The sequence below is a fragment of the Podarcis bocagei genome (assembly GCF_964188305.1).
Source record: "Podarcis bocagei genome assembly, chromosome: 17".
Classification (NCBI taxonomy): Eukaryota; Metazoa; Chordata; class Lepidosauria; order Squamata; family Lacertidae; genus Podarcis; species Podarcis bocagei.
The window spans coordinates 20,921,208-20,937,169 of record NC_138143.1 but is presented as its reverse complement, the minus strand read 5'-3'; the positions used below and the strand labels follow the sequence as shown (position 1 = coordinate 20,937,169).

Below are 15,962 nucleotides of genomic sequence, written 5' to 3'. Positions count from 1 at the left end.
CCCTCCCCGCACGGCGACGGTGTGGCTGCCCTGGCGGAAGGAAGAGCCCCTCTCGCGCCCCGGAGGATGCCGCTCAAGGTGGTGGTGGAGCTGCAGATCCATGCGGTGAGGCCGGCAGGAGAGGGGGGCTGTGCAGGGCCAGATGCGGAGAACCTCAGAAATGTAGCTGCGAGATCCTATCAACACGTGTTTGTGTGCATACACGTATATACCTTGTCTACATGAATGTATATGTGTGTGTGTGTGTGTGTGTGTATGTGTGTTTGTGGTGAGGATGCCACTGGAGGTGGAGCTGCAGATCCACACGCCAAGGCAGGCAGGAGAGGGGAGGACCCCAGAAATATAGCCCCCCTCTATATAATATGTGTGTGCACATGTATGTATGCATGTATATACATTGTGTGTGTGTACACATACACAGTTGCCAACATAGCAGTTCGAACGCACGTCAAAGTGCAAGTAGATAAATAGGTACCGCTCCGGCGGGAAGGTAAACAGCGTTTCCGTGCGCTCTGGTTTCCGTCACGGTGTCCCGTTGCGCCAGAAGTGGTTTAGTCCTGCTGGCCCCATGACCCGGAAGCTGTATGCCGGCTCCCTCGGCCAATAAAGCGAGATAAGCGCCGCAACCCCAGAATCGGCTACGACTGGACCTAATGGTCAGGGGTCCCTTTACCTTTACACATACACAGTGCTTTTTTAAAAAAAGGTGCCATACTCACCCTGAAGTAGTTACAATCAGTGCCACACTTTTAACATTTGAAAAAAAAGGTGCCAGCACTGCATACTTTTGAGTAACCCCAGGAAAAAAGCACTTATGTATGTATGTATGTGTGTGTTTGTGTGCCTGTGTGTGTGCATCTATGTATATGTGTTTGTCTGTCTGTCTGCCTATCTATCTATCTATCTATCTATCTATCTATCTATCATCATCTGCTCTTCCCTTTTTCTTTTTTCCTTTTTGCCCCTAGTTGGGAGAGGGAAAGTTGCAGTGGAAATGAAGGCGGGAAGCCAAAGCCCTGTTTCTTTCTGCAAAAAACGCTAACTTATTTCCAAGGGAGAGAAGCCAGAGTTCAACCTCGATCGCGATGCCGTTAGGATTTGCCGTTCCCCAGTCCAGTTGGGGAGGGGGTGATTGCCTGTGCTCTACACATGCCCAGAGGTTTTCTCATCTATATGTGTGCTGTTTGAACTGTGTAAAGTTTCATCATCCAAGAACATTTGAAATATAGAGGAGAAGGCCCGGAGCGGGGAGGAATCAACAGAAAAACGGGGAGCTCCCTCATTTTTCCACATTCCATCCCACCCAGGCCTTCACGTCTCTAATTCACAATCAGTCTTTGGTTACAATTGTGGGGTTCTCTGCACTGTGGTTTAGAGTAGGGCTGGATCTCAGGTTATAGTTTAAAGAGAAGCCAGCAGCATAGAATGTAAACTTACTTTCCAAGCCAGAATATGTTATTGTTCTTACTTATCCAAGATTCACTGATGGAGAAAAGATCACTGGAGATTGTGTTCACTGTTTGAGCTCCCTCATCATGGCATCACCATTCATATTAATGGTGAGAAGGGTTCCTGGCAAAGTTTTGTGTGCTAGCATGACGTATGGAGCTGTGGGTTAAATCACTGAGCCTAGGACTTGCTGATCAGAAGGTCGGCGGTTCGAATCCCCACGACAGGGTGAGCTCCCGTTGCTCTGTCCCTGCTCCTGCCAACCTAGCAGTTCAAAAGCACATCGAAGTGCAAGTAGATAAACAGGTCCCGCTCCGTCGGGAAAGTAAACGGCGTTTCCGTGCGCTGCTCTGGTTCACCAGAAGTGGCTTAGTCATGCTGGCCACATTACCCAGAAGCTGTACGCTAGCTCCCTCAGCCAATGAAGCGAGATGAGCGCTGCAACCCCAGAATTGGCCATGACTAGACCTAATGATCAGGGGTCCCTTTACCTTTTAGACCAAGTAAATGTTTGAGTGAATTCTGGGTCTATGATGTTGGTGCTCGGAGCTGGCTCAACACATTTTGCTGGCTGAGGTGGAACAGCAAACACTGCCTGCCCCATTAAGTTATATATTTTGGCAACTGAGTTAGAGAATCCCATGAGCAACTCTTCTGCTTACCCAATGGCAGTAAAAATGATCATGCATGGAGTAACTAGCCATTTGCTTCCCTTTACAACCCTCAAAATTAGATGCCCGAGGCGGCTGCTATTTGTCATGCTATGTCTGTTCATCATTTTGCAGTTGGTAGCAAACAATCACGATGCACCTTCTGCTTCTGTCTCCTTTCAACTGTTCTGATCTTCTCTCCCATCACAGGTCTCTTGTCCTGGTGTGTACTTGACGGACAAGAATGATGTTTATCTGCATGTTTGCATCCTGGGCCAGTGCAAGGAAACTGAGAGCCTTCGACCCATCTTCCCTCTCTTGTTCCACGAGAAAATGTGGTTTGAAAAGGTAACCTAGGATTGCGTCTTGCAAAATCCTTGCCTAAGATGTATTTATTCTCTCCCCCCCCTTTTTTTTTGAACCTAAGCACTCATCTGTATCAGATCGAGAGTCTGGCTGAAGGCCAACAGCTCTGCATAGTCTTGGACACAACAAACGTAAATGGGTGAGGGGATTGTGTATGTTTTATCTCCATTTTGCATTTGCCATAGTCAAAAATGCCATGCTTGTTAGGAGGCAAGTATTGTTAACTGTGAGATGCAAGGCTCAGAGGCATCCTGAGGGAATTAACATGCTGCTGCCCAGTGCTACTCATTTCATCCCATAATAAGCCTTCTGGTAGGGGTTCAAGGCAGCACAGGGCAACACCTGACACATGACCCCCCCTCCCCTCAAACCAGCCCTGTTCAGTGGGATTGAAGATAACATCCATACTCTTCTAGCAGGGCTTGATCTTGATCAGTGGCACTATCAATTTAGTTCACAAAATCTATACGCATCTTGCCCATATATTGGAGTATTTTGGTGCTCTTTTCTTGGAATGTAGTTGATGAGTGACTGCAGGTTTGTTTGTTTTATCAAGGAATCTGAAAGTCATAAGCACACTTTTTAATTCTTGAGACTACTGTTCTTCGGCTTAATGCAGTAGAAACAAAATAGAAAAAGGGCATTTCCTTCCAATGATTGTTCTTTAATATACTGTATTGTGGGATATATAGAACTTTCGCAGGACAAAAGCATATAAATCTTTGGAAGTGCAGTAATATGTACATTTCTTTAAATTTAATCAGCTGATTGAGCAATCTGTTAAAACTGTGTGTGGTATTCAACTAGGTTTTACTCAAAGAAGACCGATTGAAATTAAAGGACGTTGTCATATTCATTAATTTCAGTGGGTTTATGCTGAGCACAACTTTGTGGTTTTAATCACATGGGAAATGATTTAATTGGTTAATAGCTTTAATAACTTTATCCTTGTCTTTGCCTTCGCTTCCGTTCTGTAGGTATTTGAAAAAGCTACAGATCCTGTTGCTGTTGTAGAACTTCTAGAAAGTAAGTTTTCCTTTCTGTTATCTGTTGCTGAAGGTACTGTAATTACTGCAGGTCCATGATGATATTTCCAATGGCTTGGTTCAGATGCAATGGAAAACTATGGTTTCCTTCTATGTGAATGGGCTACACAGTCCTCAGCCTTGCACCGGCAACCCCCTCCCAACTTCCTCTTTCATGTAGCAGAGGATAGAAGTGAAAGCGTCTCCTTTAAACTAAGCATAGTTCCCTGTGGCATCTAAACTTGGGTAGCCATGGTTGGAGAACTGTGGTTGCTCTAAAACTGGAAATGGAAGCTTTTGATCCCAGACACGAAGGAGAAGAGTGGAGAAGGAGGTGCATGCAAACCTTGGTGTGGCTTGTTCTCCTAGCAGGAAACAATGGTTTCACATTGTGTCTGGTCCAACCAGTGTGTCATGCTTCATATTTATTTCCCAGAAAAGCTTGTGGGTGATGTATAGTTTTTGACCATTCAGGGGGGGCTTCTTCTTTTCACCATAACAACCGGGGAATATAGTGTTATGAGTTTTGGGGGAGGGTAGACTGTATGCCTTTTTTTGTGGTGTTTCAAATCTATATGATTTCCACAATGTCCCAGGTAAATGGGGGGTTGCCTGTATATTCAAAACCCATTGAGTTCAATGGGGGTAGAATTGCCAGAGTCTACCCCCCCGAAGCCTGCCTCCTTTCCATCCCCTTTTATATTTTACATTTTTATTTTCCCCATAAAGTTGAACATGCACAAGTTGCAGGCTTAATGCATAGTTTAAATATTACATGTCTCTCTCATGAATAACATCGTTTGTTCCTCTTCTTTTAGGAAATGTAACAAAGTTCCGATTAGTCGAAGTGGTACCTTCAGGTAAACAGGAGAAACCTATTCTTCACAACTTCCATAAACTCTGCAATGAAAGAATGAATCTTGGATGATGTTGGGGTTAGACATGCTGATTTCTTTTCCCCCGTAGTGTTTCTGTATCTGCTGTTATTACTTAGGAGGAGGTGACAAAATATATATGCCATTTTAATTCTGGAAAAATATGTCCATCTGTGCAACATTCATGGAAATTAGCTGGCTGGTGGCATTTTGTTGTACAGGAGAACTGAACACATGGTGGCAGAATAAGCCTTCTATAAGATTCAGTCCTAAATGGCTTAGAAAGCTTGTGGTGTCACCTTGTTTAGCTGTTTGTGTGATCAGTTTGCTCTCAGAAGGGCTTTCAGGTGATGAGGAAAGACCTTTTTAATTCTTAAAACTGTACTCATGTCACTGCATGCAATTTATTTATTTTTTAACGGAATTTGGCCAAACTCAAAAATATTTTAAACCTAATTCTTCCCATTCCCCACTGCTCCATATATATCTTTTCATTTAACTGCTAGTATGATCAACTACACCTTGTGAGAGCGTTTAAAAATTCACAACGATTAACTGATCCAACAGTAGGAAAAACTCAGTAACCTATGCAGTTCATAGCTGTTGTAGTTTTCATCTATGAAGATGAGGGTGAAAATTTCAAGATCTTTGTTGTCAGGGCTCTTTTTCAGCCGGAACTCACCAAAACTCCTTAACTACAGGAGCTAGTTCCAAGTTATGAAAATCTAAGAAAAAAATTAATAATAATAATGGGGGAAAAACCCCTATAGAAGAAGAAGAGTTTGGAATTGATATCCTGCCCTTCACTCCCCTTCAGGAGTCTCAAAGAGGCTAACATTCTCCTTTCCCTTCCTCCCCCACAACAAACACTCTGTGAGGTGAGTGGGGCTGAGAGACTTCAAAGAAGTGTGACTGGCCCAAGGTCACCCAGCAGCTGCATGTGGAGGAGCGGAGATGCGAACCCGGTTCCCCAGATTACGAGACTACCGCTCTTAACCACTACACCACACTGGCTATAGGAGTTAGTTCCCACAGCACAACACAAATTCTAGTGGCTGAATTTCCTCTTACACCTCCACCGCTTTCTCCTAATCCGGCTCACGGAATTTCTGCAGATGTGTTGTACACTTTGCAACAGAATGTTTCTTGGAGAACCGTGAGCAATGAAAATGGCCTTTTTTGACTTGCACTGTGAAGAGGGCTTGTGATCCTTTGTGGGGGACAGGTTACAGTGTTTGCTTGCATTATCCTAGCACTCTTTCTCCTTTTGTTTCACATTTCAGGGAAAGGCGAGCTTGCATTTTATGAAGCGAATACTCGAGGTTTTCTGTTTCCAGAGCCTAAACTGACTCCTGCGTATCCCGGTGTGGACAGAGAGTTACTAATGAAGACACGCCCTTCTTTCCCAGTAAGTGGTTATGGAATGTGTATCCCAAAAAACAGAAACATCTGCTCAATAGCCGGTTCTTGTTTATGTCACAGTGATTCCTAACATGCAGTAAACATTTATCTTCTTTATTTACCTTGGTTTATTTAACACTGGAACCATTAAGCTATGGGAACCATTAGGAAAACAGCTGCGGCACCATCAGAACAAAACAGAACACAGCCCCTCACAGTCAAAATAGGCAGAAGAGAAAATAATTAAGTAGCATGGTGTGTCTCCATTAGAAAATTACGAATCCCTTGCTGGCCTAGTCCTCACACGATATGGCAGTGCATGGCTAGCAAAGTTAAATCTGGTTCCTTGTTTGTTGTACAGTGGTACCTTGATTCTCAAATACCTTGGAACTCAAATGCCTTGGTTCTCAAACACCGAAAACCCAGAAGTAAGTGTTCCGATTTTTGAACGTTTTTTGGAAGCCAAATGTCCAATGCGGTTGCCAGCTATTGTTTCCGGGGCACCTGAACCAATCAGAAGCTGCGCCTTGGTTTTCGAGCATTTCGGAAGTCAAACGGACTTCTGGAACAGATTACATTTGGTGCTTTTGTTATTTATTTTGCGTTATTGTTTTTGAGGCTTTTTCGGTTAATTTGTCTTTGTGATTGTGTGGAACCCAGTTTAGCTACTGATTGATTGATTGTGTGACTGCGGAAATGGATAAAAGCCCCCCATCCAAACAATGACTATCATCAGTGCAGGTAACAAAAAATAATAATTTTAATTTCTATCATCTACAATTCTGTCTTATTTATTTTATAGTACAGTATATTAATTTTTGCTTTCATTTTATGGATCTATACTATCGTTAGATAGTAAAATTCATGTTAAATTGCTGTCTTAGGAGTTGTTTTTAAAAGTCTGGAACGGATTAATCCGTTTTGCATTACTTTCTATGGGAAAGCACGCCTTGGTTTTGGAACGTTTTGGTTACAGAACGGACATCCGGAATGGATTAAGTTTGAGAACCAAGGTACCACTGTATCAGACTTCTCTAACGTCTGAGGAGATGGCTCTTCTGTGAACATAAGTTTCATGGGTGTCTGTTCAATAAACAAGTGTCTTTTATTGCAAGGAAAGATCTAATTGGTGCCAAGTGGGGGATTCCTCCCACCCAAATGCAAATAGCAGCTTCAGAGGAGGGTTCCCCCCCCAGCATTGCATCAGGGGTAGAATCATAAGGTCCATGGGATCCAGGCTACTTTGGGCTTTAAGGTAATGGCTAACACTTAGAATTGGGCCTGGAATCCATATTAACTGTCTCATACCTTACAGTCAGCTTCAGGAGAGCGGTTGCTGGATGGTGGGTGTCAGGGTGGACATCTGTCAGCAGGGCCCCACTGCCACTCCCTGGAGCCTCTCCTGGCTCTTTTTCTCCATGCGATTATTGCTGGTTCATCTGCTTTCTCAAAGTGAGCGAGCGGTGAGAAGAGGAGCTGTACACTCTGCATGCCTGCTCATCTCCTTTGGGGAGGTGGTGGTGCAGATCAGCTCAGAGGGACAAATAAGTACAGCAGCAACAGCTGGGAGGAAGGGGCAGGTAAGTGCTTTTAGGAAACAGGGTGCACTAGGAGCATGTTTCTCCCCAAAACCTGGATCCAGCCTTCTCTATGGTGGTGCCTCAGTGTGGAACATGCTCCCATGCCAGACCCGCCGGGGCCCTTCTCTTCTCGCACGTAAGATACATTTGGTTCAGCAGCCTTTGGATTATGAATAGCTACAATGTTGTGAGTTTTTAACTCATCCACCAGTGCTGTTCATGAGTCTTTCTATAGAGGTTTGTTGTGTATGTTTTAATCGTGAAATGTTGTTGATTTTGATATTTAATGGTGAGTTTTTAACCAGGTTGTTAGCATCTTACAGTGAGGGGGGAAAGTATTTGATCCCCTCCTAATTTTCCCGTTTGCCCTCTGACGAAGAAATGACCAGTCCATAATTTTAATGGTAGGTTTATTGTAACTGTGAGAGACAGAATAACAACAAGAAAATCCCCAGAATCCTAGAAGACAAAAGTCAGAGATTGATGTGCATTATAATGAGTGAAATAAGTATTTGATCCCCTATCAACCAGCCAGATGTCGGAGGGCAAATGGGCAAATTTAGCAGGGGATCAAATACTCCCCCCCCCCCACTGTAGAAATGCCATGAAGTAAAATAGGCAGGAAGTTCAATAGCACACACAAAATGGAGTCATGTGTGCTGAATTCTTTGACGCTACTGGAGTGCTTTGATTAAAAAGCAATACAAAACTTTGGGAAGTAAATAAATATCTCCAGCACCTGACAACAGCCAGGCTGCCGAATTCTGCATCCGTTGTCGCTTCTTTTTACTCCCGGGGATTTTAGCTGTGGTTAGAACTGGCTGACTTGTCCTATTTGTTAATGTAAGGATGCTTGTTCATGTACAGGTACAGCAACGCAGCAAAGCAGAGTGGGTTGCATCACCATAGGTACGGCAGTGGCAATCCTGTTATAAAATGTTTCTGCCACATATTAGCCAAATTTATTTCTTTTGAACTGTGCTATGTAGCCACTGTGTCGTGAACGATGGTCAAAATGTTACCACGCCGACATATTGCCCTACAAGCCTCGGCCACTTCTGGCGATGGCAGCTGTTTCACAATACCACAGTTGTGATTTTTTTTGTGAAGGAACAATCATGTCTTTTCCCAAACAGCATTTGATAGGATCTGGACTTTAATAGGTGAGTTTTAAACCATTACTATGCTGAAAGGTGCTTAATTATTTACAGGAATTTGCACCCTTTTCCAAGTAAAAGACATCTGCTCCAAATGTTGGGATGCTTCTGTAGGATTGTGAGGCAATATCTTAGCTGGTTTTGCTCGCCTAAGCTTTCTCTTCTAATAGTTACATACAATATTTGTCACTTTCATGAATAAATGCATTGAAAATGCCCAAGTATTTGATAATTTATCTTTGCTATAGCCTGGCAAAGGGACACAGGTGGCGCTGTGGGTTAAACCACAGAGCCTAGCGCTTCCTGATAAGAAGGTCGGTGGTTCGAATCCCCGCCATGGGGTGAGCTGCCGTTGCTCGGTCCCTGCTCCTGCCAACCTAGCAGTTCGAAAGCACCTCAGAGTGCAAGTAGATAAGTAGGTACCACTCCAGCGGGAAGGTAAACGGCATTTCCGTGTGTTGCTCTGGTTCGCCAGAAGCGGCTTGGTCATGCTGGCCACATGACCCGGAAGCTGTACGCCGGCTCCCTCAGCCAATAAAGCGAGATGAGCACCGCAACCCCAGAGTCAGCCATGACTGGACCTAATGGTCAGGGGTCCCTTTAACTTTACCTTTATAGCCTGGCAAAGATGTGGATATAGCAGAGACCTTTGGTAGGCATTTCTGTTTGTTCCATATTGAACACATGCAGCCATCCTAATTTCTGTTAAGTACTCAAATGGTCCTTTAATTCTGTTTTTCTTTTTCTTTTTTATCTTGGTTGGGAAATTGTTGACATACTTACACGGGGAATTTGCTGCTTACTGTTTTCAGTTTTACTTATAGCACATTGGCCGCCTATTCCTATGCGTGGTTTACTCAGGAGTAAGTGTCAATGAACTTGGTGGGAAGTACTCCCAGGTGGCCCATTTCATACTTTTTATGAAGGCTTAAAAAAACCTCTCACATGTAAGCCTGCCTAACAGGCCAGACCTATTCCTATATACCTGAAGGAGTGTCTCCACACACATCGTTCAGCCCGGACACCGAGGTGCAGCTCCAAGGGCCTTCTAACGGTTCCCTCACTGCGAGAAGCAAAGTTACAGGGAACCAGGCAGAGGGCCTTCTTGGTAGCGGCACTCGCCCTGTGGAACGCCCTGCCATGAATGTTAAGGAAATAAACAACTATCTGACTTTTAGAAGACATCTGAAGGCATTCCTGTTTAGGGAAGTTTTTAATGTTTGATGTTTTACCACTTTTATCACTATGATGACGATGTTGAGAGCTGCCCAGAGTGGCTGGTTAAACCCTGCCAGATGGGCAGGGTATAAATAATAAATTATTATTATTAAGAACCAAGCTCCACCAAACCTAAGGGAACTTTCACCCATAGGAATGAGTTTAGGCTGCACTTGCAAGAGAACACATCCCATTAAATCAAGTGGGGCAGGACTTATTTCCAAGTAACCGTGCTTAGGATTGCCTTGCAAAAGATTAAAATAGCAAAATCTGTTTTAAAATAATAATAATATCTAACTGCATTTCTTTTACACAAATTTCTCATTCTTTTTTTCAAATCTTTAAGGGCATTGCACCAAAATTAGAGTTTTCCACAAGGACAACTATTACAGAACTTCCACTTCTGTCCAGAAGATGGTATCGTGTAAGTAATTTTAGCTAATTAACGCAGAGATGAACGGCAACATCTTCAGTCGCACCCAATCTCTCTTAATATCTCATTGCATCTAGTATGACATAGCGGTCATAGCAATTCTGTATCTAGATAGTTCTTTTCAACTTCTGCTCAGATTATTAGCTACCTGGAATTAGCCCTAAGTAGCAGAAGGCTATAACCATTTAAACTTTTTATCATCCCTAAAAGTGGTTCAAAGATGATTCGGGGCTAGGCGTTGTCATCCTCTGGTGGGTGCCTGGGTCTCAGTTCAAGAGGAGACAAAGAAAGCGCAGTTCAAGGTGTATGCAGTGCTTTCTTACTGGGGTTATGCAGGGGTACGCATACCCCTAAACATTTTGTGAATCTTAGTTTGGCCTCATTGAGGGGCAATATTTCAATATGAGTAGGAAAATGAGAGTACCCCTAAACTTTTTTTTAGAAAAAAACATACCACTGCATGTATGAGTCTGTCTTTCCAGATTAGGGCAAAACAAAGTTAAACTGACTGAACAATTTCTAGTTACAGATGGGTAGCCGTGTTGGTCTGCCATAGTCAAAATAAAAAAAATTCCTTCCTGTAGCACCTTAAAGACCAACTAAGTTAGTTCTTGGTATAAGCTTTCGTGTGCATGCACACTTCTTCAGATACACTGAAACAGAAGTTGCCAGATCCTTCTATATATAGAGAAGGTGGGGAGGGGTATTACTCAGAAGGGTGGTGGGAATCGGAGATTGGCAGATAGCTGAGATGAGCCTGATGAGCCTGTTGACGACTCTTAACGACTGTAATAGGTCTTACAGGAAAAGGCAAGGGGTGGGAAGGTGAGAAATGGTTTAGTCATGTATAATGAGATAAGAATCCAATGTCTCTGTTCAGACCAGGTCTCTCCATTGTTTTAAGTTTGGTAATGAGTTGCAATTCAGCAGCTTCTCTTTCCAGTCTATTTCTGAAATTCCTTTGTAGTAAAACAGCTACTTTGAGATCTTGTATAGAATGTCCTGGGAGATTGAAGTGTTCTCCTACTGGTTTCTCTGTTTTGTGATTCTTGATGTCAGATTTATGTCCGTTTATTCTTTGGCGTAAGGTTTGGCCTGTTTGTCCAATATAGAGAGCTGAAGGACACTGTTGGCATTTGATGGCATACACAATGTTAGACGATGAGCAATTAAATAGTCCCGAGATGGTATGTGTGATGTTGTTGGGGCCAGTAATGGTGTTGTCCGGGTGTATGTGGCAGCAAAGTTGGCATCTGGGTTTATTGCAGGCTCTGGTGCCAGTGTCCGTGTTAAGTCTGGTTGTAGTATTATTGTGGGTTAGGAGTTGTTTAAGATTGGGTGGCTGTCTGTAGGCAATGAAAGGTCTTCCTCCCAGAGCTTGAGAAAGAGAACTGTCATTGTCCAGGAGAGGTTGTAGATCTCTGATGATGCGTTGAACTGTTTTAACTTGGGAGCTGTATGTGATGACTAGTGGTGTTCTGTTATTTTCTTTTTTGGGTCTGTCTTGCAGCAAGTTCTCTCTGGGTATCAGTCTGGCTCTGTTGATCTGTTGTCTAACTTCATCTGCTGGGTATTTTAGTTCTGAAAAGGTTTGCTGTAGATCTCTTAGGTGAGAGTCTCTGTCTGTAGAATTGGAACAGATGCGGCTGTAACGTAGTGCCTGGCTATATACAATGGACTGTTTGGTATGTTTGGGATGGTAGCTAGAGGCATGTAGATATGTTTGTCGGTCAGTTGGTTTACGGTATAAGGTGGTGTCTATGCGTCCATCCTGTATTTTTATAGTAGTGTCCAAAAAATGTATTTCTTGCATAGAATTATTCATTGTAAGGTTGATTGTGGGGTGAAAATCATTGAATTTCTGGTGAAAGGTGTCCAGGGTCTGTTGACCATGTGTCCAGATGATAAAAATATCGTCAATGTATCGCAGGTACAAGAGAGGTTTGAGTGGGTAGGAGTTTAGGAAACGTTGTTCTAAATCTGCCATGAAGATGTTGGCATACTGTGGGGCCATGCGGGTGCCCATTGCTGTGCCGCTGATCTGAAGGAACAGGTCATCACCGAATTTGAAGTTGTTGTGGGTAAGGACAAATTGGCAGAGTTTGGTGGCAAGGTCCGCTGTGGTTTTATCTGAAATGGTGTTCCTTATAGCTTGTAAACCATCGTTGTGTGGGATGTTGGTATACAGGGATTCCACGTCCATAGTAGCTAGTATAGTATTGTTGGGAAGGTTATTTAAAGATTGTATTTTCCTCAGAAAATCTGTGGTGTCACGTACATAGCTGGGAGCACTGATGGCATATGGTTTCAGAACAGAGTCCATATAACCGGAGACACCCACTGTAATAGTGCCAATACCTGAAATGATGGGGCATCCTGGATTTCCTGGTTTGTGTATTTTAGGTAGAAGATAGAAAGTTCCTGGTCGAGGTTCTGTTGGTGTGTTGGTGAGGATCTGTTCTTGGATGTGTGGGGGTAGCTCCTTAACAATCTTGTTCAGTTCTTTCTTGTATTCTTGTGTGGGGTCTGAGTCCAATTTTGTGTAAAAGGCGGTATTGGAAAGTTGTCTGTGAGCCTCCTGAATGTAGTCAGTTTTGTTCATGATGACGACAGCTCCCCCTTTGTCTGCTTCTTTAATTATAATGTTTGGGTTGTTTCTGAGATTATCAATGGCTCTCCTTTCAGCATGGTTTAGATTTTGTTGTAAGCGATGGTGTTTTCTGGTTACATCTGTTTGGATTCTGTGGCGGAAGCAGTCAATGTACAAGTCCAGTGTGGTATTGCGTCCATCAGGAGGGGTCCATGTGGAGTCCCTTTTTGTGTAACACTTTTTCAGTGGTAGTTGGTGGTCAGTGTTCTGTTGGGAGGGTGGTTGTTGTTCTCCAGTGGGTTGAGAGGTGTTGTGTTGTGAAGTTGTTGTTTGTTCTGATTTGTCTTGTTGTTGTGTGTGTTGAAAATACTCCTTCAGGCGTAAACGGCGGAAAAATGCTTCCAAGTCCCCGTAGAACTGGATCATGTGTGGGGATTTGGCAGGGCAGAATGACAGTCCACGTGAAAGGACTGATTCCGCGGCTGGGCTGAGTGCTTGCTGTGAGAGATTGACAATATTGTTGATCTTGTTTTGATTAGTAGCCTGTAGGTTGGAAAGGTTAGAGAGTTTCTTGTTTTTCTGTTTTTTCAGTAGCTCCAGATGAGAGTGGTAAATGTTTTGTTTTTCCTTTTGGAACTCTTGCCAAGCTTGGTGGTTCCTGATAGAGTTGTCTAATACAAGGAGTTCCTCCTTTATTAGCTTCTGTTTAGAGTAGAGAACGCTGATCAGATGTTTGAGCAGCTTCTTAGAGAAAGTGTTGCATAGTTTTCTTGCATATTCAGTGGGATACGTGGATTGTAGAGGGTTCTTAATTCTAAGACCCTTGGGTATAATGTCCAGGTTCTTGCATTTAGTAAGAAAGAAGATATCAGTCTGTACCTGTGCAAGTTTCTTGGTGAGGTTGATGGACTTCCATTTCATGCGGCTCAATGTGGTGCCTTCCATGGTTCCAGTTACAGATGGGTAGCCGTGTTGGTCTGCCATAGTCAAAATAAAAAAATTCCTTCCTGTAGCACCTTAAAGACCAACTAAGTTAGTTCTTGGTATAAGCTTTCGTGTGCATGCACACTTCTTCAGATACACTGAAACAGAAGTTGCCAGATCCTTCTATATATAGAGAAGGTGGGGAGGGGTATTACTCAGAAGGGTGGTGGGAATCGGAGATTGGCAGATAGCTGAGATGAGCCTGATGAGCCTGTTGACGACTCTTAACGACTGTAATAGGTCTTACAGGAAAAGGCAAGGGGTGGGAAGGTGAGAAATGGTTTAGTCATGTATAATGAGATAAGAATCCAATGTCTCTGTTCAGACCAGGTCTCTCCATTGTTTTAAGTTTGGTAATGAGTTGCAATTCAGCAGCTTCTCTTTCCAGTCTATTTCTGAAATTCCTTTGTAGTAAAACAGCTACTTTGAGATCTTGTATAGAATGTCCTGGGAGATTGAAGTGTTCTCCTACTGGTTTCTCTGTTTTGTGATTCTTGATGTCAGATTTATGTCCGTTTATTCTTTGGCGTAAGGTTTGGCCTGTTTGTCCAATATAGAGAGCTGAAGGACACTGTTGGCATTTGATGGCATACACAATGTTAGACGATGAGCAATTAAATAGTCCCGAGATGGTATGTGTGATGTTGTTGGGGCCAGTAATGGTGTTGTCCGGGTGTATGTGGCAGCAAAGTTGGCATCTGGGTTTATTGCAGGCTCTGGTGCCAGTGTCCATGTTAAGTCTGGTTGTAGTATTATTGTGGGTTAGGAGTTGTTTAAGATTGGGTGGCTGTCTGTAGGCAATGAAAGGTCTTCCTCCCAGAGCTTGAGAAAGAGAACTGTCATTGTCCAGGAGAGGTTGTAGATCTCTGATGATGCGTTGAACTGTTTTAACTTGGGAGCTGTATGTGATGACTAGTGGTGTTCTGTTATTTTCTTTTTTGGGTCTGTCTTGCAGCAAGTTCTCTCTGGGTATCAGTCTGGCTCTGTTGATCTGTTGTCTAACTTCATCTGCTGGGTATTTTAGTTCTGAAAAGGTTTGCTGTAGATCTCTTAGGTGAGAGTCTCTGTCTGTAGAATTGGAACAGATGCGGCTGTAACGTAGTGCCTGGCTATATACAATGGACTGTTTGGTATGTTTGGGATGGTAGCTAGAGGCATGTAGATATGTTTGTCGGTCAGTTGGTTTACGGTATAAGGTGGTGTCTATGCGTCCATCCTGTATTTTTATAGTAGTGTCCAAAAAATGTATTTCTTGCATAGAATTATTCATTGTAAGGTTGATTGTGGGGTGAAAATCATTGAATTTCTGGTGAAAGGTGTCCAGGGTCTGTTGACCATGTGTCCAGATGATAAAAATATCGTCAATGTATCGCAGGTACAAGAGAGGTTTGAGTGGGTAGGAGTTTAGGAAACGTTGTTCTAAATCTGCCATGAAGATGTTGGCATACTGTGGGGCCATGCGGGTGCCCATTGCCTTTTCCTGTAAGACCTATTACAGTCGTTAAGAGTCGTCAACAGGCTCATCAGGCTCATCTCAGCTATCTGCCAATCTCCGATTCCCACCACCCTTCTGAGTAATACCCCTCCCACCTTCTCTATATATAGAAGGATCTGGCAACTTCTGTTTCAGTGTATCTGAAGAAGTGTGCATGCACACGAAAGCTTATACCAAGAACTAACTTAGTTGGTCTTTAAGGTGCTACAGAAGGAATTTTTTTATTTTGAACAATTTCTGTTGATGATCTCATTTTTCAGCTGTCCAGTGAGATAGCTAGGGGGCACAACTTCTTGCTCTGTGGATTTTTCCTCTGCCATACCTATTCCTTTCTGTAGCCAGATCTCCAGGCAGCGGGTGTAGATATTAATGTATTTTGCAGGGCAGAAATAAGAGCAGGTTGAGAAGGGCTGCTTCAGCATCGCCCCGGCGGAGGAGCATTTCACCGGCACGATGTAAGACAACAAGAATAAGGGCTGTAGGCGATTCTCAAGATCATTTCCATCGCGTTCTCCGTCTCCAACAAGACGTCTCCAGGAGTTTTGCAGGAAAGCCGGCAGCAGACGCCTTCTCTGAGCTTGAGGTCTGTTAAGTTCCAGTCAGAATCAGACCCCAGGCCGCCTTTTGTAGTTCGACATGTAAGTCCTGAGAATGTAACTTTTAAAAAATTGCCTGGCCAGGTAAACTGGGCATTCATCACTGTTCCTCCCGGTAGATGACAAAAGGGAAATTATAGGAG

At 43.4% G+C, this 15,962-nt stretch overlaps 1 protein-coding gene across 1 annotated transcript in view; it reads left to right on the top strand.

The window, feature by feature from the left end:
- The window catches only part of SPATA6L (spermatogenesis associated 6 like), a 26,856-nt gene continuing 10,894 nt past the window's right edge, over positions 1-15,962 (top strand). Inside the window, 9 exon segments of the mRNA XM_081177133.1 lie at positions 1-105; positions 2,310-2,447; positions 3,443-3,491; positions 4,309-4,350; positions 5,649-5,773; positions 10,068-10,145; positions 15,606-15,684; positions 15,687-15,766; positions 15,772-15,934. Coding sequence (XP_081033259.1) covers positions 67-105; positions 2,310-2,447; positions 3,443-3,491; positions 4,309-4,350; positions 5,649-5,773; positions 10,068-10,145; positions 15,606-15,684; positions 15,687-15,766; positions 15,772-15,934 — 793 coding nt within the window. The 5' untranslated portion in view covers positions 1-66.